A 27,334-nucleotide genomic window follows, 5' to 3' on the forward strand; every position below is an offset into this window, starting at 1 on the left:
AGTTAGAAATCAACTACTGCTGGTGATAAATACAGTTTTAAGCTTTAGTTACCTCGACTTCTCGATCAAATCTTTGGCCAGTGGTTTGAATGGCTCCACTAGTCTTTCCAATGGAAAATAAATCTGTAGGATTTAAAATCCGGAATTCCACGTGTTCATTCAAGGCTGCTCCGATGACATCAACTACACAAACTGTAGCTACACGTGTTGAATTTTCAACAATAGAACCTAAAAACATAATGGAATTAGACATAATACTAAAGACTGATGTTGGTTTTGTAAGGTACCTTCGTAAACATGTTTTCTAAACATAAGTCCACCATTCTGAGCATCCTTAACCTTCACAAAAACCCTTGCAACACTTGAAAAACTGCCATCAGATACCCTGACTCGTAAATTGTATTTATCCTGGAAGTTATCAGCACGTTTTGTGGTGATCACTCCTGTCTTCAAATTGATTTCAAAAGATTCAGTTTCATCACCATCTATTATATCGTAACGTAAGGATTCTGTAGTATCAGGATCAAAAGCTTTTACTGATGTCACGACAATGTTTTTGAAAGTTGGGAGCAACAAAGTTACATTGTAGTGAGATTTGGAAAAAACTGGTGGACTGTCGTTGACGTCGTTGACGTTGATGATGACTTCTGCAGTTGATTCGGAGGATAGACGGGGTTTTCCTAGATCAGTAACCTGGGGGAAAAATTTACATATTATTCAGTCCTGGCTGGATACGGTGTTTAGATACTTTACCTTGACGTGGAAGTGAAATTTGGGTATGGTCTCGTAATCCAAAGTCCTTGTAGTCTGTATTGCACCAGTGCCAGGATCAATTTTAAAGTATTGTTTAGGCAGTTGTTCCAAAATTTCGTACTGCAACAAAGCGTTAGGCCCAGAATCCAAATCTCTAGCTCGTATCACCAAAGGTGCTGTTAGGTTTGTTAAAACTTGTGCACCGGCGTCACTGGACTCCGACACAAAACCTGGACAAAAGTAAGATATCAGTACCATGATTTGAATTGTATAATGTATCAATTATCCCTTACCTGTGTAATTAGATAGTTCAAAGTAAGGTGCGTTGTCGTTTTTGTCCAAAACATGGATCAGGACAAAAATTTCAGCTTCAGCTCCTGTCATGCTCCTGGCAGTTACTGTCAAGTTGTAGGCTTGTTTGGTCTCATAGTCCAAAGGTAGAGCTGTGGTTCTCAAAATACCAGTCGAAGGATTTATATCAAAAGCCCCATTGTCGTTACCATTTTTAATTTCGTAAATCAGCGAAGATGATGCTCGTGCGTTCAAGTGCAACACGTAGTTACCAGGTTGTGTGTTTTCGAAGACTTCAGCTGAAGGGTTGACTTCCAAAAATCTGGCAAATAAAAATATGTGTGAGTAATGTCCTAAAATGCAATGCAAAGGGTTTGTCTTACCTTGGTGGTGCATTATCAGCCATAGTGACCATCACGTGCAAAGGAATTGTGGTGACCAAAGGAGGATTTCCAAAGTCTTGTGCTCGTAGTTGTAGCATATATTCAGATGCTGAATTTATGTCCAAACCACGGGCTACACGTACATCACCGAACATTGGATCGATGGTGAAAGCATTGCCTACATTACCTAAAACATAATGTATAAAAGTGTATATATTGTTGAATAAATTGTAAACAAAATATGGCAAAATATAAATATGTGGTAAAACTAGTTATGGTGTATAAAATTCCAAACTTCAATCATTTTTTACAAATAATTTTGTTCCAAAAGTTTAAAAATGTTGTATACAGTTCTTTAGGCTATTTAATAAACTATTTATTGATGTACAATAGTTCATAAGTTGTTGAGTAAATTATTAACAAAATTTGGCACTACAAAACAAACTACACTCCATTAACTGTGTATAAATATGGCTAAGTCAGTACTGGCGTATACAATCCTCAATTTTCAAGAATTTTTTGCAAATAATTTTGTTCCAAAAGTTTAAAAATGTTGTATATAGTTCTTTAGGCTATTTAATAAACTATTTAATTATGTACAATAGTTTATAGGTTGTCGAATAAATTATTAATAAAATTTGGCAAAATATAAACTATACTCAATTAACTGTGTATAAATATGGCTACTAAGTCAGTATCTGGCGTATACAATCCTAAATTTTCAAGAATTTTTTCCAAATAATTTTGTTCCAAAAGTTTAAAAACGTTGTATACAGTTCTTTAGGCTATTCAATAAACTATTTAATGATGTACAATAGTTTATAGGTTGTTGAATAAATTATTAACAAAATTTGGCACACTCTGTGTATAAATATGGCTAAGTCAGTACTGGCGTATAAAATCCTAAACTTTCAAGAATTTTTTCCAAATAATTTTGTTCCAAAAGTTCAATAATGTTGTATACAGTACTTTAGGCTATTTAATAAACTACTTAATGATGTACAATAGTTTATAAGTTGTTGAATAAATTATTAACAAAATTTGGCACACTCAATTAACTGTGTATAAATATGGCTAAGTCAGTACTGGCGTATACAATCCTAAACCTTCAAAAATTTTTTCCAAATAATTTTGTTCCAAAAGTTCAAAAATGTTGTATACAGTTCTTTAGGCTATTTAATAAACTATTTAATGGTGTACAATAGTTTATAGGTTGTTGAATAAATTATCAAAAAAATTTGGCAAAATATAAACAAAGTCTAACTCCCAAAGTCTTTTACTACTACTTACCACTGACGATACTATAGGCAACTCTGGCGTTTTCGCCCTTGTCCCTATCAGCAGCCCTAGCCCTGGCAACAAGACTTCCAGTTGCTGCAGTTTCATGACATGCAGCTTGCAACAAACGAGCCCCAAAATCAGGGGCATGATCATTACGATCGTGTACTTTTATCAAAATCCTGGCTGCATCCCTTCTTGAAGGAGCACCATGGTCACGAACAGACACAGTCAGAAGATGACTTTCTGCAGTTTCCCTAGGGGTAAAAGATACATGAAATATTGTAGATGCACTCAGAAATCTTTTATTCTTAAGGTAAGGAATATTAATCTTGAACAAGAGTCTTTTATTTTTTACCTGTCCAGTTTTCCTGCCAACGTTACAGCACCAGTAAGACTATCGATTCTGAATAATTTGGCATCACCAGGACTTCTGGATCCTTGCAGGCTGTAAAATAATTTATCACCATCTGCATCACTTGCTGATAATCTCAAAACTTCTGTACCAGATGGAAGACCTTCTGAAACTTGAACGGAGTATTGGGATTCGCTGAACAATGGACGGTTGTCGTTGATGTCTATGACTGTCACGAATAACTGAAAAGATAAATAAATTAATAATTGATGTTAATAAAAATTAATAGTTTCTGTTTGATAGTTGGTTCTTTTACCTGTGTGTGTACTGTAGAAGGTCCATCGGTTACTGCAATAGTCAAATTGTATTCCTGCTGGACTTCCCTGTCTAATTTTTTGGCCAGCAAAACGTTGCCTTTTTCGTGGTCGATGTAGAATTCGTTGCGTTCATCTCCACCTAGACAAAAAAAATTAAAAAAAATTAATTTGTAACTTGCAATAACTTTTACTTGTACAAGTATTTCTCTGCTACTTTTGGAGTATTACTCTTTCTAGATCAGAGACCTGGAATCTAAAAATGATTGAGAAGGATCTTTAATAGAAGAAATATTGCCAAGATTTAGGAAGGAAAAAACTGTTCTGTCAGAAGTAAACTGGGTTGGATTTATATTGGTAAAGAAGTGACTTCTGCACAATGTCATTGAAGATCAAACAAAGGGCCGAATAGAATCAAGATTTATTTGTTAAATTAAATCATATATTTATTTATTCACCAATTTTCTAAACCATTTAATTTTAAATTCACTTTCTATTTATTATAAAATTTTGGGTTATATTTTATTATTGTAATTTATTTACTGTTTCTTATTTTTCATTTATCCTTGTGATATTAATTTAATATTTATTTTTGTTAATATAGTTTTATATTAATTAACCTATTTTATTTTATTTTATATTATTTTATTTTATTTTAATTTATTTAATTTTTTTTTTATTCAATTTTATTTAATGTTATTTTAATTTATGTTATTTACTTATTTATTTAATTTTTACGTGTTGGTCATTTAAAATTTTGGAGTTCACTTATTTTTTTTTAATAAATCAAAACTGTTTCTTTTTGTTTTTTTTAGTAGAGTCCTTTTTTATAAACATTTTATTAATATTGAAAAAGTAAAGAAAGACCCTACTGACGAGCAAAAATTATCAATATATGTTTTTAAAAAGAAAATAACTCTACTAGCGAGCAAAAATATTAAACAAAAGACTCTACTGACGAGCAAAAATCACCAAAATTTTTTTTTGGAAAAAGGACTCGACTGACGAGCAAAAATTATCAGAGAAAATGTTTAAAAAAAATCTGACGAGGAGAAATATTAAAATAATGACTGGAAAAAATGACTCCACTGACGAGCAAAAAATTATCAAAAAATAGTTTTAGAAAAAGGACTCTACTGACGAGCAGAAATATTATAATAATGATTTAAAAAAGGACTCTACTGACGAGCAAAAATGATAAAATTTACGTTGAAAAAGGGCTCTACTGACAAGCAAAAATCACTAAAAATAATATAGAAGGACTCTACAAAAAGTTTCGAAAAAAGAACTCTACTGACAAGCAAAATTTATCAAAAAAGATATTTTGAAAAAAGGACTCTACTGACGAGGAAAAATCTTAAAAGAAAATTGTAAGAATCACTTCATTGACGAGCAAAAATTATTAAAAATAATATCTCGAGAAAAGGACTCTACTGACGAGGAAAAATTGGCGAAAAAATAGGAAATAGATTCTACTGACGAGTAAAAATTATCGAAGAAAATATGCTTTAAAAAGGGATTCTACTGACGAGCAAAATTCATAAAAAAATGTTTGGGTAAAGGGACTCTACTGACAAGCAAACTAAAATCTTATATATTATATATCAAAAGGGACTCTCAAAATAGTACTCAAAAAATAGAACAATAACAAAAAAGGGACTCTACTAACAAGTGAACTAAATTTCTATATATCAAAAAAATAACACAGTAATAAAAAGTATCAAAAGCTACATCAAATCACAGTATCAAAAAATAATGCAGTAATAAAAAGGGACTCTACTGACAAGCAAAAATTATGACAAGAAATTATTTTGAGGAAAGGACTCAAATGACGAGTAAAGTCATAACATTTTTTGAACAAAAATGTCTCTACTGGCTAGCAAAAATTATCAAAAAATAAAATATTTGGATGAAGGGACTCTACTGACAAGAAAACTAAAATTTCATATATCATAAAAATATTGAAATAACAAAAAAGGGACTCTGCTGACGAGCAAACTGAAAATAAAAGATATAAGGCCTCTACTTGAATTTTTGCCTTTTTCTTCTTTCAAAAAATTGTTTATTTATTTTATCTTTTTTTCTAAATTAGGCACTCAATAAAAATCAAATTTTACAATCTTGAAAAATCATTTTTGAAAGTGAATCGAGATAAAATATTTACATTTGTGCGTAGGTGAAATATTACGAATAAAGGATAAAATTATGAATTTCGTGGTGAGGTTTATCTTTATGTCTATGAATCATTCGTAATCTTATTATTAAATAAAATCTTCATCCTAGTTTATTACTACTAGTGTAAAATTGTGAGTAAAAAATAAGCAATATATATATATATATATATATATATATATATATATTACAATCGCCCTTATTTCTTGTCCCTCGTATAATACTTATTAGAACAACTTTGCTTAACAGCGCGCGAATTCTCGAATTCTTTCGCATTTTTATCTTGTTTTTTTTTTCCTTTTTATCTCCTCGAAAAGGAATGCTTTATTTTATATAATTACTCGTTTTATTGAACTCGGTTTCCTTTGTTCCCTATTTCAAAACAAAAGTATAAGTTTTAATTTGAACAATGGTTGTCATAAATTCAGACTCGGCGCAATTATTTTTATGGGCCGCAATCTTTTTAATTATATAATCTTGGGAGATTGATTTTTTAGAGAAGACGTAGTAATATATATATATATATATATATATATATATATATATCAAATCAAGATTTTCTTGTGATTTTCACGAATTTCAAATGAAAATCTTCGCTAATAACATAATCGTCTTACATCCAAAAGAGAAAAGTAGCAATCAGGTAATGGAACAGAGTTAAAATAAATACTGGTACCTTTCTAAATGAAAAGACAGAAACTTCGACTTAGAGATTATCTCTAATAAGGGATTGTAAATTGAATTATAAACACCCTTAAGAATCACTTAAGTATAATAAACTTTGTATCAAACAATATGGGAATAAATCTCATCTTTCCCACATTTTGTCGAAAATGATTATAGTATTTTCCCATAATCATTATCGTTAAATATTCTCATTAATGAGAAAGCAATTTTGTAAAATTTTACGACATCGTAAAAATTTACAGCGGCGTTTGTTTATGTTATATATTACTTCCAAAACATTAACATTGACGTAAAATTAATTTTTAGCTAATTTACATAAGGTGATAGAATATGTATATTATTTATGGCATTACTTTACTTCAAACATTAAAATTGACGTCGAATTAAATTTTAGCTAATTTACACAAGGTGATACAAGGATAAAATAAATATATTAGTTATGGCATTGTGCCTTAAGAAAAATTGCTGGAACTTCCCGTAGCATAATGAAATATTTGAGGAATAGATAAATGTTTTCAAATAAATTATTATAAATACTGAAACTTAAATATGTCTACAGAAAAGTAAATAAACAAAACTTAATAAAGCAGAGATAGAATTAAGGACCTTATCTTATATTTCTGAGAATATAATTATAATTATATAAACTGAATACCAAAGTTAATATTATTTATTTGAAGTATATAAGTTAGCTTGAGAACTTTAGCTAATATTAGAATTAAAATCCGAATTATTTTTGGTATTAACTTTAAAATTCTGGAAATTAAACAAAAATTCTTTCGCCTAAAATAATCGTTTCGTCAATACAAGCAAAAAGTTCTTTAAATCGTTCAAATCGGACGCTCAGTTCTTCCAAAAACTGCAATTTTCTACACAATTATCTTCGTATCATCAAAACGACCGGGCCTGCCTTTGCCAAAACCACTTCTTCCTAACATTACAAAACGAATGTTTTTTAAATCATTCAAATCGCATGCTCCATTCTCTCAAAAATTTGATTTCTATTTTCCGCACTCTTTGCTCCGTATCTCCAAAACGGCTGGGCCTGCCTTTACCAAAAACTAATCAGCACATCTCCCTATCAGTAGAAATCGAACGTTTTTTGAATCATTCAAATCGGATGATCCAGGCACCAGAAAACGTGGACGAAAAATTGTATTCATGCATACACTCATTCACACATTTATTTTTTTGAGGTATGCCAAAATGTTCAGAAACCTCTAGAACGTGAAGAAATGCAAAAATTTTCAATTTGGATTTTTTGACGATTATAATAACTTACCCTACGGGAAGTTAAAAAATTGTATCCATACATACCCACACATACACATACACACACATTTTTTTAAGTTAATAAAAATCAATCCAAAAAAAAAACGCTTTTACATAAAAATATATTTTATTTAAATTAGTGCATTAACCGGGTGTATCTAGTATTTTGCCTTAAGGTAAGTTGCATAAAAATCGAGAAAATATGAAATTAGCAAACCGGATTTTCTAACAAAAACAAAAACTTCTACATCAAAAATTTTACTAGAATGTTAACCATGATTTAAATAAAATAGATTAAAAAAAAAACAATATAAATTTACAACTACTGATTATTTTTCAAGTTTCTTTTTTTATTTGAAGATACAATCCTTTTGGTTAATAATGAAAAGTAATTTTATTGAAATAGTTGCTTCGGCTGGCCATTGAAAAAAAAAATTAAAAAAATATATGGCGGATCCTATTTATATAATTCTGACAAAAACTCAAACTACTTCAGGAAGTCTACAAATTTTCTGTAGCCAAGAAAAACGGAATTTGACCAGGTTTTGACACATTTTATAGTCGTTTAATTTTCTTATCAATTTCTTCAGAGTTCCTTTCAATTTTAGCTCTCATCTAGAAACTATAACTATAACTTGCAGTATAAATAATATGCAAAAAGATGCATTATGCAACAGTCTAAAGTCTCCGCCTTAGTTCGGTACATAGGCAAGAATTTACATATTTATTTTTAGGTAAACTCCTAGTTAGTATGCAAGAGATTATAATACGATGTACGGAGCGAAAACTCTTTAGAAATACATTTCCAAGAAAATATAACAAAGATAAAATTTAAAACATAAATTTACAAATATATTTTAATTATTCTTACCTATGATGTCATACCACACAGATCCCTGATCTCGTCCAGCAGTTTCAATAAGGGCCACCAGAAATCTGGGGTTATCATTTTCAGTGACGTCCGCAGTTTGATCAGGAGGGGCAACCAGTGGGGGTCCTTGTTGGGTTTCATCAGAAAGACTATCGGCAGGTTCTACTACCCTTACTGAATAAAAAGCAGTGTCGGAACGTTGGGGGAGACCGTTGTCTGTCGCCTTAATCTGGAAAAAAGGTAAATAATAAAAGATCGAATTCAAAGTCATTTTATTAAAACAAATTATATCGGGGTGTGTATAACTGTTGGCATGGAATCATAGTAAATTTTATCTAGTTTTTTTTTTGTCTAACTGAAAAGGGGTGCTTTCATATGATATTTGTGAGTTATTTGACAAAAACCAAAAATGGTCCATCCATCTATTTACCGAAATATCGAATTCCTGGCTGGGTTCAAAAATCCTCTGGGCGTACACGACTCCTGTATCAGGATGTATCCTGAATTTAGCCTTTCCTCGTCCTGATTTAATACTGTAAGTAATCCTGCCATTGTCTCCTGAATCACGATCAACTGCCAAAACCTACAAATGTAACAAAAAATTGGTTAAAAAAAATTTTGGAAAAAGTTGACAAATGCACGTGCTGACTAACATAGAGAAAATGCAACTATTTATAATAATATAAATATTGATGCTAAATCAGATTTTTTCATACGTTGATGGAACATGCTTTATTTTAATGATTGTGACGTCACAAATCAAATTGTAATTGGTAAAAATTGTTTTACGAAATTTCAAGATTTTTTTTTTAAATTGTCTTCGTCTTGGTCGTAAGAAAAACTGCATCTGATGCTTGTTTAGTAAAAAATGAACTTTATGCAAAATTGTCTAGGTGCAGCCTATAAAAATTTATTCAACAAGAATATTTGCTTTTGGAAGTGAATAAATGTTGTATTAAAATAATATTTGTTTTTTACAAAAATGAAATTTATGCTATTATTTCTACTACTAACTATTACTTTTCAATGCCATTTTTCTAGACATAAACCAAATATGCAAAATTACATGCAAAGTCTATCTATTATCCAGTCTAAGAAAATTTATTCTTTAAGAAATTTTGCTTTTAGAATTTCATTAATTTAGCACTAATGAAGAATTATTTTTTTATTACAAAAATGAAATTTATACAATTATTTCCACTACTATCTGTCAGTTTTCAATGCCAAATATTTTTTTCCTCGTAAAACTAGCAATTCGCCCATAAAATCGGAATAGCGATTTCCAAACGATTCCAAAAGGAACAATTGATCGTTTTATGTTCCTAAATGGAGACATTCCATTCAATAACGTTTAGATGAGATTAAATATCCAAACTGACACTAAATGCCAATGAAAGAAAAGAAAATAAAAAGGCATATGAAAGATTTTTAAAAGTCATTTATATATTTGAAAAAAAAATGCTGCAAAATGTAAAAATAAAATAAACTTATATTGTTACCAAAATTCAAAATTTTTGATACTCCAAATGTATGTTAAAATATTATATAATACAAATGTGAATTATGAATATATTATTTATTCCGTAGAAACCAGAAAAATATATGTTTTTAAATCAGAAAGACCAAAATAAAGTTTTGAGTACTTTATAAAATATTAGTACATAAACAGTAAATAAAATTTATTAAATTAAAAAAATTTAGAGTTTTTCAAAATATGTAATGTTATTTTGGAATATTTTACACCAAAAGATTTTTATATAATTATTTAGAAAATTTTATATGGATTACAAACATATAATATAAAATAAATTTTTCTAATGCAAATCAAGAAAAAGATATTTATAAATATAAAAAATCAACTACAGGGTCCTTTTTTCTCTAAAAAAGCGAGAATTGCAAAAGACATAGAAATTCTATTTAAAAATATATAAAATAAATTAATTAGATACAAATCAAGAAAAAAAAATGTTTATAAATCTAAAAATTAAAAATAAATCAAATAAAATTTTGACTCTATTTTTAACCATATAATAGAAAAAAGGCTTGTGAAAATACTTCTAGGAAAAAAAGATTTTTTTTTTGCATTTTTGATATCTAATACACGAATGTGAGTTATATAATTATTTAGAGAATTGTATATAGACTCATATTATATAAATTAAAATTTTCTACCCCTACATAAAATTTATATTTAAATCAAAATCAATCTAAAATTCACAAGAGATTCAAGAAAAAAAATACATACAGAGTAATGCAAACTCTTAAAATGTTTTTGCTGTTTTTATAATATGTTATATCAAGAATTTTGTTTGAATTTTTTGGATAAATGTTATTTAAATATTTGTATAAAAAATTAATATAGATCACGCACAAATAAAATTTTCTATCGCTATTAAAAACCAAAAATAAATTTATAAATAAAAAAAATAAAAACAAAATTTTTTGTTTGTGCTATTGGAAAGGACTTAAAACTGCAAAAGAAAATAAATTTGCCAAATTCTCTAATATGGAAACAAAATTAATATGAAATATTTTATAGTAAAATACTAAAATAATTAAATAAAATTTAATAAATTTTAAACAAAAAAGTATACACATACGTAAATATGAATTTTATGCAACTGGCATACATTTTGTATTGATATATTATTCCATCCATCAAATTAAAAAATATATATATTTATTATATATTACCATTAAATTATATCTAAAAATAACGATAGTTTAAAACATAAGTTTCAAACATAATTCTCCATGATCTTTTGGCATCGTGTCAAATCGATTTCGAGAACACATTTCGGAGAAAAGATGGAAATTTAATACCAAAACTTAGATATTTAGATATATATCACCAACACATCATTGTCATAGCTATGTATATATTAATTAATTATTATTAATCAATAATTTACCTATAGGTTTGATTAGAATCGTATTTGGCACCGATGCCCCAAACTATATCATCAATTTGCAAATAACATAATATTGAATCGTATTATATCTGTATTAATTCATGTTCGAATAAACATGGATAGGATTGGACTAACATAGATTAAGTAAAGTCCAGGAAGACCAGAGGATTATGTAATCTTCCGATATTTGTTTAACTAGAAAATTATATACTGATCTCAGAAATCGATACTGAAATGATTTACCAACTTTGGGTTGTTGACATAGTTAATTTTTTACTATCCTCTCGTGTTTTTAATAAACCAAGAAACTTTTTGATAGCCCTAGTCGTAAAATATCGGTGCATGTATTAAATAATAATATTCTCCGGAAACTTAGTAAGTGAATCACTAAGTCTTAGACGTGCGCCATGTGTTTAAAGTTTCTGATACACCAGATGACGCCACTAATAAGCCATCGCTCAAGACATACACGTTTTGGAAATCAGGACCCATTTGCATAATTTTAGCTTGGGTAATAAATTTATACAAGCTAAAATTGTTATATATCAGAGAAACCGAGGAAAGGAAAGTCAACTGGGAGGAAAACTGGTGGTACTTCTTGTATTTGGAGATTGATGGTCAACTTGTCCTTCGAAAAGTTAATAAAAACATTTAATTTACAATCCTTTACAAGCACTCCATTATCCAACATGTTTGTATCGGAGTATATAAATCTGTTTATATAGAATTTTTGTGAATTCCATCTACTTTCTGCTAAGCTAAAGAAAAAAGAGTGCCCAGGACAAAGTTTTCGTGTAATTAAACAAAATGTAGAAAAGTGTCCCTAATATTGCACTGCAAATTGGTACGATATATAATGTTAGGTTGTCAAATATCTCCCTTCCGCCTTTTTGTATTATAAACCAAGAGCAAAAAAGCGGAAGGGAGATATTTGACAACCTAATATTAACGATTTTGTGCGAGTTTTCATCGAAATGTTTGTATCGGAGTATTTAAATCTGTTTATATAGAATGTTAGTGAATTTTATCTACTTTCTGCTAAGCTAAAGAAAAAAGAGTGCCCAGAACAAAATTTTCGTGTAATTTAATTTAATTAGCGCGTTATATAATACTAACGATTTCGTGCGAGTTTTCTTCAAAATGTTTGTATCCGAGTATATAAATCTGTTTATATAAGATGATAGTAAATTTTATCTACTTTCTGCTAAGCGAAAGAAAAAAAGAGCATAGAAAAATATTTTCGCGTAATTTAAAAAAAATGTCCCTAATATTGCACGGCAAATTGACATGATATCAAAGAAACCTAGAAAAGAAATGTTAACTGGGAGGAAAATTGGTGGTGCTTCTTATATCTGGTCAACAATTGGAGATTGGTGGCCAACTTGTCCTTCGAAAAGTTAATAAAAACATTTAATTTACAATCCTCTACAAGCACTCCATTTATTTTTCCACTATTTTTTACCCCGTCGTATTATCTGCAAATCTATTATTGTGCCAGGAAACAGTTTTTCATAGTTTTATTATATAGGTCCTCCTGATGCTCTTTTAACTCTTCTTGTCTCGGCATTTTCCACGGATACAGATTCGAAATTCCATAGGTTGAAAATTGAAAAACGAAGGAAAACTCTTGTATGATGCCGGCGGGAAAATAGTCGGAGAAATGGGAGAAAAAATTAAAAAAAATTCTCCGAAATTTGTGCAATGATAGAGTTCATGGGGATAAAGGACATAGTAAAATATTATAGGTCTAGGAGAAGTGGTTTAGTTATAAAAATGCATCAAATCTTGCGCTTAATGTGACGCTTCAAAAATTTACTATTCCATTTAGTCGAGTCATTGAAGATTTTAAAAACAGTTCCAAATCTTTTCAATTATTTTTTTAAGTAAATTTTAATTAAATAGTTATTATAAGTGTAATTGTTAATGATAGGTTAAAATTTATATTATAAAAATTTCCGGTAAAAAAATCAATTATTATCAAAAAGTCGATTATTTAGAAATTTTTGCAAATTTCCTTGAAGCACAATACCACTTATACCAATTTTTTTAACACTTCAGCATTCAGAAATTGGCTATTTTATGTTACATTTAAAGAGCTCCTCAGGATGTATTGGGAATTCGTTTTAAAATATATATTGCATAACTAAACAGTTGACTTACATTTTTTTTTATTATAATTATAAATGTTCAATGAGATTCTCACAGACGCACCGTTTGTGCTAGAATCTTGCAGTTTGAAATTATCATTTATCAAAGTATTTATTTTGAAAACAAATTATTAAATTGATCATTTATTTTTCAAAATTCAAATTTTTGTAGCGTTTTGATAAAAGTGCGCCCACAGTGCAAATTTTAACTTTATATTCATTTTTATTAGGGTCATTTTTCTACATTTTTTAGATTTATATACTCCGATACAAACATTTGGAAGAAAACTCGCACAAAATCGTTAATATTATATATCGTGCCAATTTGAGGGACATTTTTATAACAGAAAATTATGTTCTGGGCTCTTTTTTTTCTTTAGCTTAGTAGAAAGTAGATAAAATTTATCATCATTCTATATAAACAGATTTAAATAAACCGATACAAACATTTGGAAAAAAACTCGCACAAAATCGTTAATAGTATATATCGCACCAATTTGCTGTGCAATCTTAGGGACATTTTTCTACATTTTTTTTAATTAAGCGAAAATTTTGTTCCTGGCACTCTTTTTTCTTCAGCTTGGCAGAAAGAAGGTAAAATTTACTAACTTTCTGTATAAACAGATTTATATACTCCGATACAAACATTTGGAAGAAAACTCGCACAAAATTGTTAATATTATATATCGTACCAATTTGCTGTGCAATATTAGGGACGTTTTTTTTACATTTTTTCAAATTCCTCGAAAATTTTGTTCTGGGCACTCTTTTTCCTTCAGCTTAGCAGAAAGTAGATACAATTTACAACCATTCTATATAAACAGATTGATATACTCGCATACAAACATTTGGAAAAAAATTCGCACAAAATCGTTAATATTATATATCGTACCAATTTGCTGTGCAATATTAGGACATTTTTCTATTTTTTTTTCTTAAATTCCGCAAAAATTTTGTTCTAGGCACTCTTCTTTCTTTAGCTTAGCAGAAAGTAGATATAATTTACTGTCATTCTACATAAACAGATTTATATACTCCGATACAAACATTTAGAAGAAAAATCGCACAAAATCGTACCAATTTTTAGGGACATTTTTCTGCACAAAATCGTTGATAATATATATCGTACCAATTTCAGTGACATCTTTCAACATTTTTTTTAAATTACGCGAAAATTTTGTTTAGGGCACTCTTTTTTCTTTAGCTTAGTAGAAAGTAGATATAATTTACTATTATTCTATATAAACAGATTTATATACTACGATACAAACATTTGGAAGAAAACTCTCACAAAATCGTACCAATTTGCTATGCAATATTAGGATTATTTTTCCACATTTTTTCAAATTACGCGAAAATTTTGTTTTCAGCACTATTTTTTTTTAGCTTCGTTAGTAGAAAGTAGATACAATTTATAGTCCAATTTTTAAATTGATATTACTAGCAAATTGATTAAAATGTATTTAAAAAACGTGGATATTGCTTATAAACCAAAGCATAAATTGGGTCCAAAACTTGCGTTAAAAACGACAATTCATGATTTTCGAATGTGAGTAATATGTCACCCAGCTTGCTGGCTAAATCCTATGATGACATATGTTTTTTGCTTTTGTTTCAACGACCATAAAATGCTTTATAGCAGATATTCCAGATAGCTGATGCTCTCGGCAAAAAGTTTTTGCTGGAAACAGACCGCGCTTTTGTCCACTAACTCTCTCCTCGTATAAATAAAAATATTTATATATATATATATATATATATATATATATGCGTTGTTTTATTTATAATTTTTTATAAAATCAATAGTTTCTTTTATCTTCCAATTACGTAACTTCTATGTCTATTTTACAAAGTCTCGTCAATTATAACTGGCGTTGGGAATATTCTCCTTTTGTTTCAATTTAATTTCCATCGGTAACCAGTTACCATTTACCTGTTTCCAGTTACCAGTTGTTAGTTTGTTAGATGAATGATAGTCACGTAGGTAATATAATATAATAATATTCAACAACAGACACCACGGGTATAAATTCGCATAATATCAATTAAAACTGTGAGAATTGCGCTTATTAGTAACTTCTGGGAAATAGATGGAAATTGTTACTGTTACTGACTTAGTTTTATTTTAGCAGACCACTCTATAAAAACAGCTTAATATAATTCCCTCTCAAAGTATATTTTTAATTTTATTTCCAATCTCTAATTAAGCATTTAACTAATTAGCGTCCACTAATAACTCTTATTACCGACACAATATTTCTCTTCTCGAAAATCTCTCCAGAGAATATTCGCGTTTAATTAAAAATCTAAACAAAGTCATTTTTGCGAATCGCTCGTAGTCAAAGTATGCTTTTCTTCTTTTTAGTCATTAATTAAAAATGTCATCCTTTAATTTTATTATGTACCTTTTTCATATCTTGAGCAAACACTTCTCAGTAAAGAAAGATCGTAATCATTTTACGGATAAAAAGTTTCGAGCTTGTTGTTGTTCGAGTTGTTTTTGCTTTGAGAAAGGAATACTTTAATATAATATAAGGATACTTTAGTATTAGGAAAATATTGTATATATATATATATATATATATATATATATACACCTAAACTACCGAGTTGATTTTTAATTTAATTTGTTCATATTGTTAATAATTCAAATTAATAAGTCATGAAACAAAAGTAAAACATAATACAAATGGGTCAAAAACAAGACATTTCTAGATAATTTGTACTAGTTTTTTTTTTATAATTATATTTGGATCCAACCTGGTATAAAAGATTGTTAAAGTTTAAAAATAAAAATCTTGAAAATATAGAACTTCAATTCGAACTTTCGTTGCATTTTCATGAAAAAGTTTTACTTTCGGATGAGGAAAAAAATTTCCTTAACATAATTATTTAAATTCTATAATAATCAAGAAATCAAAATAGAACACTCTTAATTCAGTTTCAGATGTCAAAACCTTTGCTTTCTGTTATCAGATTTTTAATTTGTTTAAATTTATTTTTAAATTTTATTCTGGAATAAGAGGTAGTGTTTAATTTTTTTAGAACATACCCCCGCATTTGAAAAAACAAATGTATTATTTTTTTATAGTACTATTAATATGTTAATTTCAATTTTTTTGATTTATATGAGCAAAAATCTTTGTATTTTTTCAAGATTTTTAAATATTTTTCCTGGGTAAATATATAATATATAAATAACTCCATAAATAAACTAGTTTACAATTACATTTGGATCCAGCTTGATCTTGAAGATTGTTAAAATTTAAAAATAAAAATTTTGAAAATATAAAACTTTAATTTGGGCTTTCGTATATATTTCAGATACCATACATAATATTTTTTTCAGTTTATAGTTTAAACTAAAAATGATGTAAAGTTCGACAGATAGTGAAAAATATGATGAAAAATCCAAAATGCATTATCTAAAAGTAACAGATATATAAAATGATATCTCTGATATATTTTAGTAATGAAATTAAATTTATCATGCTTTATATGAAAAAAAATCCATAATTTTCATTCATACACAAGCACTAAAATTTTGATTTACTATTTAAAATTAAAACAAATATTTCTAAACTTTTTATGACAGAAATCTAAAGAAATCACGATTCCCTTATAAATCTAACATGATAATATATTAATTTATAAAAATTCAGGCAAAAATTGGACAGTTTCTATTGTTCTTCATTCAATATTTATATCCAAAATAAAATGTAAAAAAGCAGGCAATTTAATCAGTCAACATTTTTATCAAAAAATAATAGTTCTGAAAAATTCAGGCAAATTCTAAAGTATTTCAATCAACATCTATTTCATAATTTTTTTTATTTAGGCAAAAATTAAGCAAGTTCTATTATTTACCATTAAACATTGCTATTATAATTTAATTTCTATAAATTCAAGCAAAAATATGATGAATTTTAACAATTCCCATTCAACATTCTAATTCTAAAATTTCATTCAACATTTATGTCATAAGAAAATTTTCATAAATTCAGGCAATAATTGGAAGAATTCTCAAATTTTTCATTCAACATTATTTCATAAGAAAAATTTCTATAAATTCAGGCAAAAATTGAGTAAATTATATCGTTACATTCATTTTATAAAATAACTTCTATAAATTCAGGCAAAATTAAAAATACTAGATCATTTTTCTTTCAACATTTCTACGAGAAAATAATTTCTATAAATAAATTCAAGCAAGTACCATCATTTTACATTTATCATTCGCGTCATAAAATAATTTTTATAAAAGATTCAGGCAAAAATTGGACAAGTTCTAACGATTTTCATTCAACATTTATTTCGTAAGATCATTTCTGGAAATTCAGGCAAAAATTGCACAAGTTCTAATAATTTTCATTCAACATTTATCTCGTAGGGTCATTTCTAGAAATTTAGGCAAAATTTGAGCAAGTTTTTAAATTATATAAATTCAGGCTCATTCAGGCAAGTTTTATCATCTCTCGTTCAACATTTATTTCGAAACAAAATATTTATAAGTTCAGGCAAATGTAAGAACATTCATATCATAATTTTTTTTCTAACAATTCAAGCATTTTTTAGAAATAGTTCTTTTATCAAATCAGGCTCTATTTTTAACATTCGACATTTTGAAAAAAAAATTACCCTGAAAACAGGGTGTCCTATTAAATCGCTCGGTTTGTACTGAATCCAGTCCTGATCCAAATCTAAAGGTTCAATTTTTTGAACAATTGGTAACTCGGAACCTTTTTCGGAATCGGAACTGCGATCTCTCTAATAAAAATATAAAAAATAGTTGAATAAAATTTCAAGAATCAAAGTTAAATAGGTAAGTTGTTTTGTAAGTAATTCTGTTACTCAAAATTATTATTCCTCTAGCTCTCTGTCTATTTTTGGATGGATTTCCTCGTTGCGAATAATTATAATGTGTTTTGCGAGCAAAACGCTTTGTGCGTATACGAGTACATTAAATTTTGCACGTTTCGACAAAACCGCATGTTATATCAAAGGAATATGTACTAACTTTTGATTTGTCATATAATTAGCTACATGTACAAACATGCTGTACACTTCTGTAAATTTAATGGAATAAAAATTAACTTAAATAACAAATTTTCGACTCCTAAAACGGCAACTTGATAAAAAACAATTGTGACTTTCAGGTACATTTTTGTAAAATTTTGTTGAACCAAAATTAAAAAAAAAATATTTTTATATATTAAGGGTTTGCTAAATATTTATATATTTATATATATATATATATATATATATATATATATTAATAAATATTTTATTTTTTTACCTGAAATAGTGGCTGGTCAATTTTTGCAGTAGCAGGAATTCTCACAGTATAACTCCTTTGTTTAAATTCCGGAGAATGATCATTTACATCCAAAATTTCAACAATGACTTTAGTCACTGATGACAAAGATGGGACGCCACTGTCTGAGACAACGACCTGAAAAAAATTAAAAAAAAAATGAATTAATTATAAAATAAAATAGCCAAAACAGCAAGGTTTTTCTGAGGCCACAAACCAGAAAAAGCTTATAGGTTTTATTTAAAATGAAATAAATATTGTTTTTGGAAGAATAGTAAGTTTTATTTCAGAACAAATTTTTGCCTTTTTGGATATGTATATATATAAAATCGAATTCAAAACAGGAAAAACTGCATAACTCAATCCTTTACAAACACTTTACGACTTCGTATTTTTTCTTTGGATCAACTAACTCTACATATTTATATTTTCCTCGGTTTTTTCTTTCAAGGAAATGTTAAATAAAAACACGGTTTTTTAAGAGAAACTAGGAACGAAGGTAATAGTCAAGGAAAAACAACTTTGGAAACTATATTTCAGAAAAAAAAAATTGATATGGCATTTAGTTGGTGTAATTTTATGGTGCCTCAACTTATGTATGCATTTGTTTGGTGAATTTTGGATAACTTTTGAATCGTTTATTTTAGATACAGTAGATATTCAGCAAATTTATGCAAAAGTAGATAACAAACAAGTTTTTCTAACACCATAAAGTCCTACAACACATACTTTATCCCTTATATATCATTTTCCATCATTTCATATCATTCACCCCAGTTTCCCCTATCCTGTGTGTGAAGTTTTGTATAATATTCCTCGGAACAAAAGTGAGATACGACGACATCAAAGAGCAAAATGCAAAACAAGGGAAACACAAACACTTTTGAGAATTTCTTGGATAGAATCGATATCCTGCAAGAACTCTGAAAGGACGATATTTGATAAAAAAAATAGAACGACCTGGAGAAAATTGAGACCTAGCACAACAATATTGTTGAAAGGAGAAAATTTATGTGTATATATATATATTGTATATATATATATATATATATATATATAAAGAATATTTTTTAAAACGAAACTTATTGGCCTAAAAACGCGACACCAAAGTTCTCATTTGCGCCTGTTTGTATTCCGAGTGACTCTGATTATATAATTTGTTACTTTCAAACTATTTGTCTAAATTGCATACAATATTTAAAAATTTTTTAGTAAATTGAAATATCTATAATATTTTCTAACATCATAAAACCATAGGTTAACTTGGTATACTTTAAAATCGTAACTGAAAATATAAAAATAATGACCAAAGCTCTCTTTGGAGCTTATTTGGATCGTGAGTGATTTTTTTACAATTTTAACTGTAACTTTTAAACCGTTTTTCTAAATTTCATACAATATTTGGTAAATTTGTAGTAAATTAAAATATATAATTTTTTAACATCATAAAGTCCTATGCTAATTCGGTTTACTTTAAAATCACATTTGAAAGCAAAAAATTAATGACCAAAGCCCTCATTGGGTTGATTGAGTTTTTTTTTTATTTTCTTTATTTTACTTATGCAAATTAATTCATTTGTAAATTTTAGAAATATTAGTTTTGTATATTATTTAAAATAATACAAACATAATGCCTAAACATTTTTTTTTTAAATTTTAATATTTTTGACAAAAGTTTTTTCATATTTAGGTTCTTTATTGTACAATTCTATTTTTTTATCAGATTATTTGAATAAAAGTTACAAATATTATACAAAGTAAACTAATAATATGTTATAATAAATAATATCAATATATATATATATATATATATATATAATTAATTTAGTTGTTAAATTTTATTAATGACATAAAACTTAAAAAAAAAATAATATGAGAAAAACATTCTTAATTTTAATAAATAATAATAAAGAATAATTTATGAATTTAAATCCAAAATTAATTGTAAAATCAATACATAGAGATTTTTTTAAATGCTAAATGCATTTCATTTTATAATTTTGTAAAATGCTGACAGAATTAAAGAGAATTTTTTAAATTTTTGCAAAAATATGACACAAACTACTAGAAAAAAATAATAAATATATGGAAACAATTTAGACAGAAACCAAAAATATGCATTTATTTATATTTTATCATATTGATAGAATAAATATGTAAAAATTCCCAAGTTTTTTTCTCAAATAGGTACTTAAAATAAAATGATTTTTGGCTAATTTTTTTGCACCGATTGCGTGCAACCAGGAACCTCAAATTTCAGTATAACATGCTTTAATGCATATAGAAACAATAAACACTAAAGTTTTTTTTATAAAAATATTTTTAAGTGTTGTTTTATAAAATATTACACTGCAATGCACGCCTACAAATCCAACAACGAGACACCTTGACGCACCATATATCGCGTAGAACTTTTTTCCGCAATTTTGCAATAAAAACTCCGAGTTAAATTTAACGCAAAAATTTAATATATCGTAGATACGAAATGAAATAAAAATTTTTGTACTCTAGTTTTATTTCCGACATTTACTCCTGCATCCATTAAATCGTTAACGAATACAAGTATCGTCATCTCGATATCGTCGACATCGTTTTCTGTTTAAAAACCTATCAAAGACCATTATGTTCGTCCATTATTTTCAATAATAGATGCATTAGCCGGGAAATTATGCATGGAAAAGCCATCGAACACTCGATTTACATACTAGAGATGCTTTTCGATATTAGGTATAGTTACAGATCGATTTTCGATCCAATCGACTATAATAGAAACTTTTGATGGAAGAATTTTAGAGACCTAGTAGTAGTACTGTTTATAATAATTAAACAAATCAATTACTCCCTCACATTTATCCTGGTGAGTCCTTTATCATATAGTGCTTTGTGGATTGTATCGTGTTTACATGACGACTATTGCAATGGTCTTGTTTTGCGTGTAAACAAGCCACCAAGCTATAGTAAAGCTATAGCTGGACTAAAATAGAGCTAAAACTATAGTACTTGCCTGGAACGACCGAACGACGTGTATAATTAAATGTGAAGTGGAATTATATGCACCGGATAAATATTAAATTGGGAGCAATAGAGGAATGGATTTTGGTAAGGGATAAAGGACTATGTTGGTATTTGAAATTTGCAATCATAAGATTATATATTTGTTTGGGAATTCTGTTTAATAAAGTGTTGGTCAAGCGAGGATGAACTGGGAGTCAGAACCCAAAACATGTATTTAAGGCATATTATCAAAGTACTAAAATCCGCGTTTCAACTACGAATTGCTTAAAAGTTATTTGAAGAAATGTTAAAAAGTGTCCTACTGGCAATCCTAAAGTCCACGTTTCAACTCAAATTATTCAAAATTTCAATATGCAAGTGTATATAACTGTTTATACTAGATTTTAGTAAATTTTATCTGGTTTTCACTCACTAGATATATTAAAACAGTTTCTACATAGGAAGGGCCGGATTTAGAAATTTGGCGCCCCGGAGCACTGACAAAAATGCCGCCCCATCCCTGAAATTTTATGAACTTTCGAACTTTTTTTAAAGCAATCGCGCTGCTTCAGCTGCAAGGGACAAAATATAGAAGCGCGTAAGCGCCGCGTCGCAGTCTAACTGATAAACAATGTTACAGAACTTATATAAATGTAAACAAAATTTATACTTGTTGTTATAATATCTTTAAAATATTTTAATTAATTAATATGTTAAAATAATTTAATGTGCCTATGTCCTATGATCACTTTTGTCCGCCAAATGTTTCTTTTTCAATTTTTTTGTTGGATCATCGAAACCGCTAATCCTGCCCCCCACAAATTTAAGCAGTTATTTATTCTGTAAATTTTTTTGAATGTTATTGAACGCTTTTTTCTCAAAAACTAAATTATCATTTTTGGCATTTTGGCCCGTATCTTCAAAACAGTTGGACCTGCCTTGACCAATTATTAATCAGCACGTCTCCTTATCAATAGGAATTGAATCATAAATCGGTTGATCCGTGTTCTCGAAATCGACTTGAATAATTAAAAAATATTAGATTTGTATTGATGAGAAGACGTGCTGATTAGCTTTTGGTACAGGCAATTACAAAAAATGGTAATTGAGTTTCGATATTTCTTCTCTGAAACAGCTACGCAGCGCGATTGCTTTGCAAAAAGTTCATAATTTTCGAAAAATTTCAAAATACAAAAAATGTGTTTTAGAAGTGTTTTTTTTTCATTTTTTAATGAAATTTAAAGCTCTTTATAAAATGTAATTTTCAGTACGGGATGTTTCAGTAATTTGTCTTAAGGCACAGTGCCATGAGTCACTAGTTTAAATTTTTTTTCGACGCTATAAGCTCGGAAGTGCACAAATACGTATATTTTAAGAGGGCTCGAGAACTGAAGAACATATTTTTTTAAAATTTTCAGCTTGTTTACGGATCTTATATTAGCCAAATTGCCAAATTTGATAACTTATTAACGAATTTGATAATTTACGTTCGGAGAGGGAAGCAAGGCAAAATAATGAGTTTTAGTTAACGTTTATTTCAACCCAAATTTTGCATTGCAATCGTATTATGTTTTGTTAATTAGATTTCTTGAAATAAAAAATGTTGTTAAAAAGTTGATTATATTATATAGAATTTTTCTAAATATCTAAATTTTGCCGCCCCCCAAAATTTGCCGCCCTGGGCAGTAGCCCCGATTGCCCCTACTGTAAATCCAGCACTGTACATAGGATTTAGTACTACAATAGTTGCAAAAACGTGCAAAATTCCAAAACTTGTCCATTGCATTTCTCTGCGATCTTTTCCCTCGAATTCCTCTCAATTTGCATTCACCTTTACGCCTTGTTAATCCTTAAAAAGATGCGTTCCTCCAACAACATTTAAAGTTGACTTTAAAGGAGTTTCTGCTCCTGTTGCATTCTAATTCTCCAGCTACATGAATAATGATCGTGCCATAAGTTCTCAATGTAATAAAACTATAGTTTGTGACTACGAAACTATACGTAGCTAAAATTTAATGTAATGTATGGTGTACAGAAACAAACAGTTTCAGAGTTCACTATTTGCGATAACTATTGTTTGAAACAAACATTCCGAATGTTTTGCACTCTAGAGGGACATCGTCGTTGATGTCAACGTTGGGAAAGTTTTGGACTTCAAAATAAATAATATTGGAGAGAAAAATGTAGATGATTGATATATATATATATATATATATATATATATCTCGTGTCACGATGTTGGTTCGCGATGGACGCCTAAACTACTGGACCGATTTTAAATTTTATTGGCTCATCGTGTGCATATATATCCAACTTAGATTATAGGAAATTTTGAAAAGTAAATTTAAAATATAAATACATAATTTTTATAAATTTCAAAAAATTTTGACAGAAAATGACCAAAAAAAAAATAAAACACTAAAATGACAAATGTCAAAATATATGGAAAAGTCGAGAAAAAAAGATAAATGATTTTTGAAAAAAATATTTGACAGTTCAAAAAATAAAATTCAAAAACATGTACATATATAGAAATATCCAACATTTAAATCCAAATTTGATGAAATGCTATATTCAAAATCACTGTTTATAGTTTTAAATCTAATTAAAAAACAACGCTAAAAAAATTTAAATAAATGTTGACATGTAAAAAAATCAAATGTCATTTGTCAATATTTATGAAAATAAAATAGATTTACGATTTAGATTTAATTGATTAGCTTACCAAATTATTTTGGAAACCAAAACTTCATCAAAACATTATAGATCAGAGATCACAATAAAAAAGCGGCATATCGAATTTAAAATTAATCATAAACAAAATTTTGACATTTTACAAAAAAAATGTTTAACGACTTACTTCGATAAGAAGCAAATAAATTAATTATTCCGAGTTATGTTATAGGCAATATTGCCAAGCAAATTATAGATACAAAACATTATTGTAAAATAAATATTATCATATTATATTAATTTTGGACCAAGAAGGAAATATTTTGACATTTATAAATTTAATGCATATTGGATATATGAAATTGACATTCACTATTTTCAATTAAATGCAAATGTGAAAAATCAAATATTTATATAAAAATTGTATATTTAGATAAAGATACTGCGTTGATTTAGACTAAAATTTAATTTATTCTTTAATTAAAAAAAAATGACATAAACAAAATTAAAATAAACAAAACACTATGATGCGTTGGAATTATTTATCGGAGTGTAAAGAAATTTGTGTAATTAAATATAATATTATTATTAATATATCAGTTAAGATATATTTTGATTGTCATCGCAATCGTAACCTCTTAAATGAAATAGTACAATCTGAGGGTATCACTGGAATCTGACAAAAACAAACTAGACAAACTAAATATTATATCATATTATATTAAATTTTGACCAAAAAGAAAATATTTTGACAGTTATAATTAATTTGAAATAAAATGCAAATGTCAAAAATCAGATCTTTATGTAAAAAAATATTTATTTCCACAATATTCCTGTGTTGATTTAGCCAAACTTTTGAATTTAACAATTATATAATTATTCATTGATGACTTAAAATAATTAATAATTTATTAACAAATAAATAATATTTGAAAGAAAATTTTATTGACATATATGACATGACAAAAGTATAATAAACAAAAAAACTATGATGCGAGTGAATTAATTTTTGAAGTATGAAATGTCAAATAATTTTGAAAAATATAGCAAGTTTTTAATTATTTGTCAAAGAATCAGAGTCCAAATCAATATATATTTGTTTTTGGCACATTTATTCAGTTTTTATCAATTTAGGCATATTTTTTATGGCAAAACAACGTTTGCCGGGTTAGCTAGTATATATATATATATATATATATATATATATATATACATCCCCAGTTATTATATGTTTCATTTGAACAATACACCTAGGACCTCATTCCCTTTCCTCCTACCCCAAGCAATTCCCAAGGCAAAAGGACAGGTACAGTTCTGATTGAAAGGCCCTTAACATAGTTGATGAAGGATCCTTCTGCCTTTCTTCCTCAGAAGGTCAAATCCAATTTGTCCTTTTGTGATTTGGAAGGTGCCAAAGCGAATGGTACCGTAAAATAGATCTTTTACTATGTACGGATTGATATTTTATTTAGTTATTGGGGATAGAGTACCTACAACTGCTAGGGAAATAAATTTTGTTGAGATAAATTTGTATTTTTTTGTGTAAATATATTATTTGTGACGTTTTCGAAATGTATGAGTGCGAAAATGTTTTCACTAATTTAGTTTGTGCTGGTTTTTATAATTAGTTTTCCGTCTGGGGAGCTTTAGCAAGCTGTTTTTAGTCATTGGATTATGCAAGAGAGCTTTTTGGGATTTACACGTTTATCAAAAATGATAAATTGACTAACAATTTGGACTCGTATTTATATACACATATATTATTTTTCCAATTTTTCCTTGAAGCGTCAACAAAAAATGAAATGATCAAATCGGATTTTCTGGCAAAAACATAAAATTTTTTATCGAGAAGTTAGTAACAAACGTGATTTTGCAAAACTGCATTTGCAAAAAAAATTATAAAATAGCCTGGCGCTTTTTGCAAACAAAAGGTTTTTGTTACAAAGCAATTGTGTTATGTTTAAATAAAATCCAACTTCAGAAGCTCTGTATTTGAAATTTATTAGCACTAGAAGCCTGAAATTTTAATATGTTATACCTATAAGCTTTCTTTAAATATAAAAAAATTCAATAAATAAAATTTTGCAAAATTATATAAGTTATAATTTTTTTTAACAGACAAGGCAAAAGACACAGGCTGCTTGCGCAAAAAGGTCTCCAGTTCTGAGTAAAATAAAATTGAACTTCAGAGCCACATTTTATTGAATTTATAAGTACTAGAAGTCTGAAATTTAGATATGTTATACTTATAAGCTTTCTTTAAATATAAAAAATTTCAATAAATAAAAATTTGCAAAATAATAGAAGTTATAGATTTTTCACCAGACAACTGGCTGGTTTTGAAAAATAACTCTCCAGTTTCGAGTAAAATGAAATTGAACTTCAGAGCCAATTTTTATGGAATTTATAAGTACTATAAGCCTGCAATTTGGATATGTTATACTTATAAGCTTTCTTTAAATAAAAAATTTTCAGTAAATATAATTTTGCAAAACAATATAAGTTATAATTTTTTTAACAGACAACTACACAGGCTGCTTTCGCAAAAAGCTCTCCAGTTCCGAGTAAAATGAAATTGAACTTCAGAGCCACATTTTATTGAATTATAAGTACTAGAAGTCTGAAATTTAGATATGTTATACTTATAAGCTTTCTTTAAATATAAAAAATAAAATTTGCAAATAAAATTTTGCAAAATAATAGAAGTTATAGATTTTTCACCAGACAACTGGCTGGTTTTGCAAAATAACCTTCCAGTTTCGAGTAAAATGAAATTGAACTTCAGAGCAAAATTTTATGGAATTTATAAGCACTGGACGCCTGCAATTTGTATATGTTATATCTAGAACCTTTTGTTAAATTTTAAAAATTACAACGAATATAATTTCGCTAAATAGCAAGAGTTATATTTTTTATCA

General features: G+C 27.8%; 1 protein-coding gene across 1 annotated transcript in view; it reads right to left on the minus strand.

The window, feature by feature from the left end:
* Positions 1-27,334, minus strand: part of LOC113373313 (fat-like cadherin-related tumor suppressor homolog) — a 72,570-nt gene that overhangs the window by 32,898 nt on the left and 12,338 nt on the right. The window contains exons 14-24 of the mRNA XM_026613621.1: positions 18,732-18,887; positions 8,807-8,959; positions 8,377-8,605; positions 3,377-3,516; positions 3,064-3,302; positions 2,718-2,962; positions 1,428-1,614; positions 1,047-1,366; positions 754-983; positions 288-693; positions 53-228 (exon numbers count right to left, since the gene is read on the minus strand). Of these exons, the coding sequence (XP_026469406.1) occupies positions 53-228; positions 288-693; positions 754-983; positions 1,047-1,366; positions 1,428-1,614; positions 2,718-2,962; positions 3,064-3,302; positions 3,377-3,516; positions 8,377-8,605; positions 8,807-8,959; positions 18,732-18,887 (2,481 nt within the window). The remainder of the gene's footprint in view (positions 1-52; positions 229-287; positions 694-753; positions 984-1,046; positions 1,367-1,427; positions 1,615-2,717; positions 2,963-3,063; positions 3,303-3,376; positions 3,517-8,376; positions 8,606-8,806; positions 8,960-18,731; positions 18,888-27,334) is intronic.

Source organism: Ctenocephalides felis, unplaced genomic scaffold (assembly GCF_003426905.1).
Source record: "Ctenocephalides felis isolate EL2017-DRISC unplaced genomic scaffold, ASM342690v1 CF-g0.4_SCAFFOLD_01604, whole genome shotgun sequence".
Taxonomy (NCBI): Eukaryota; Metazoa; Arthropoda; class Insecta; order Siphonaptera; family Pulicidae; genus Ctenocephalides; species Ctenocephalides felis.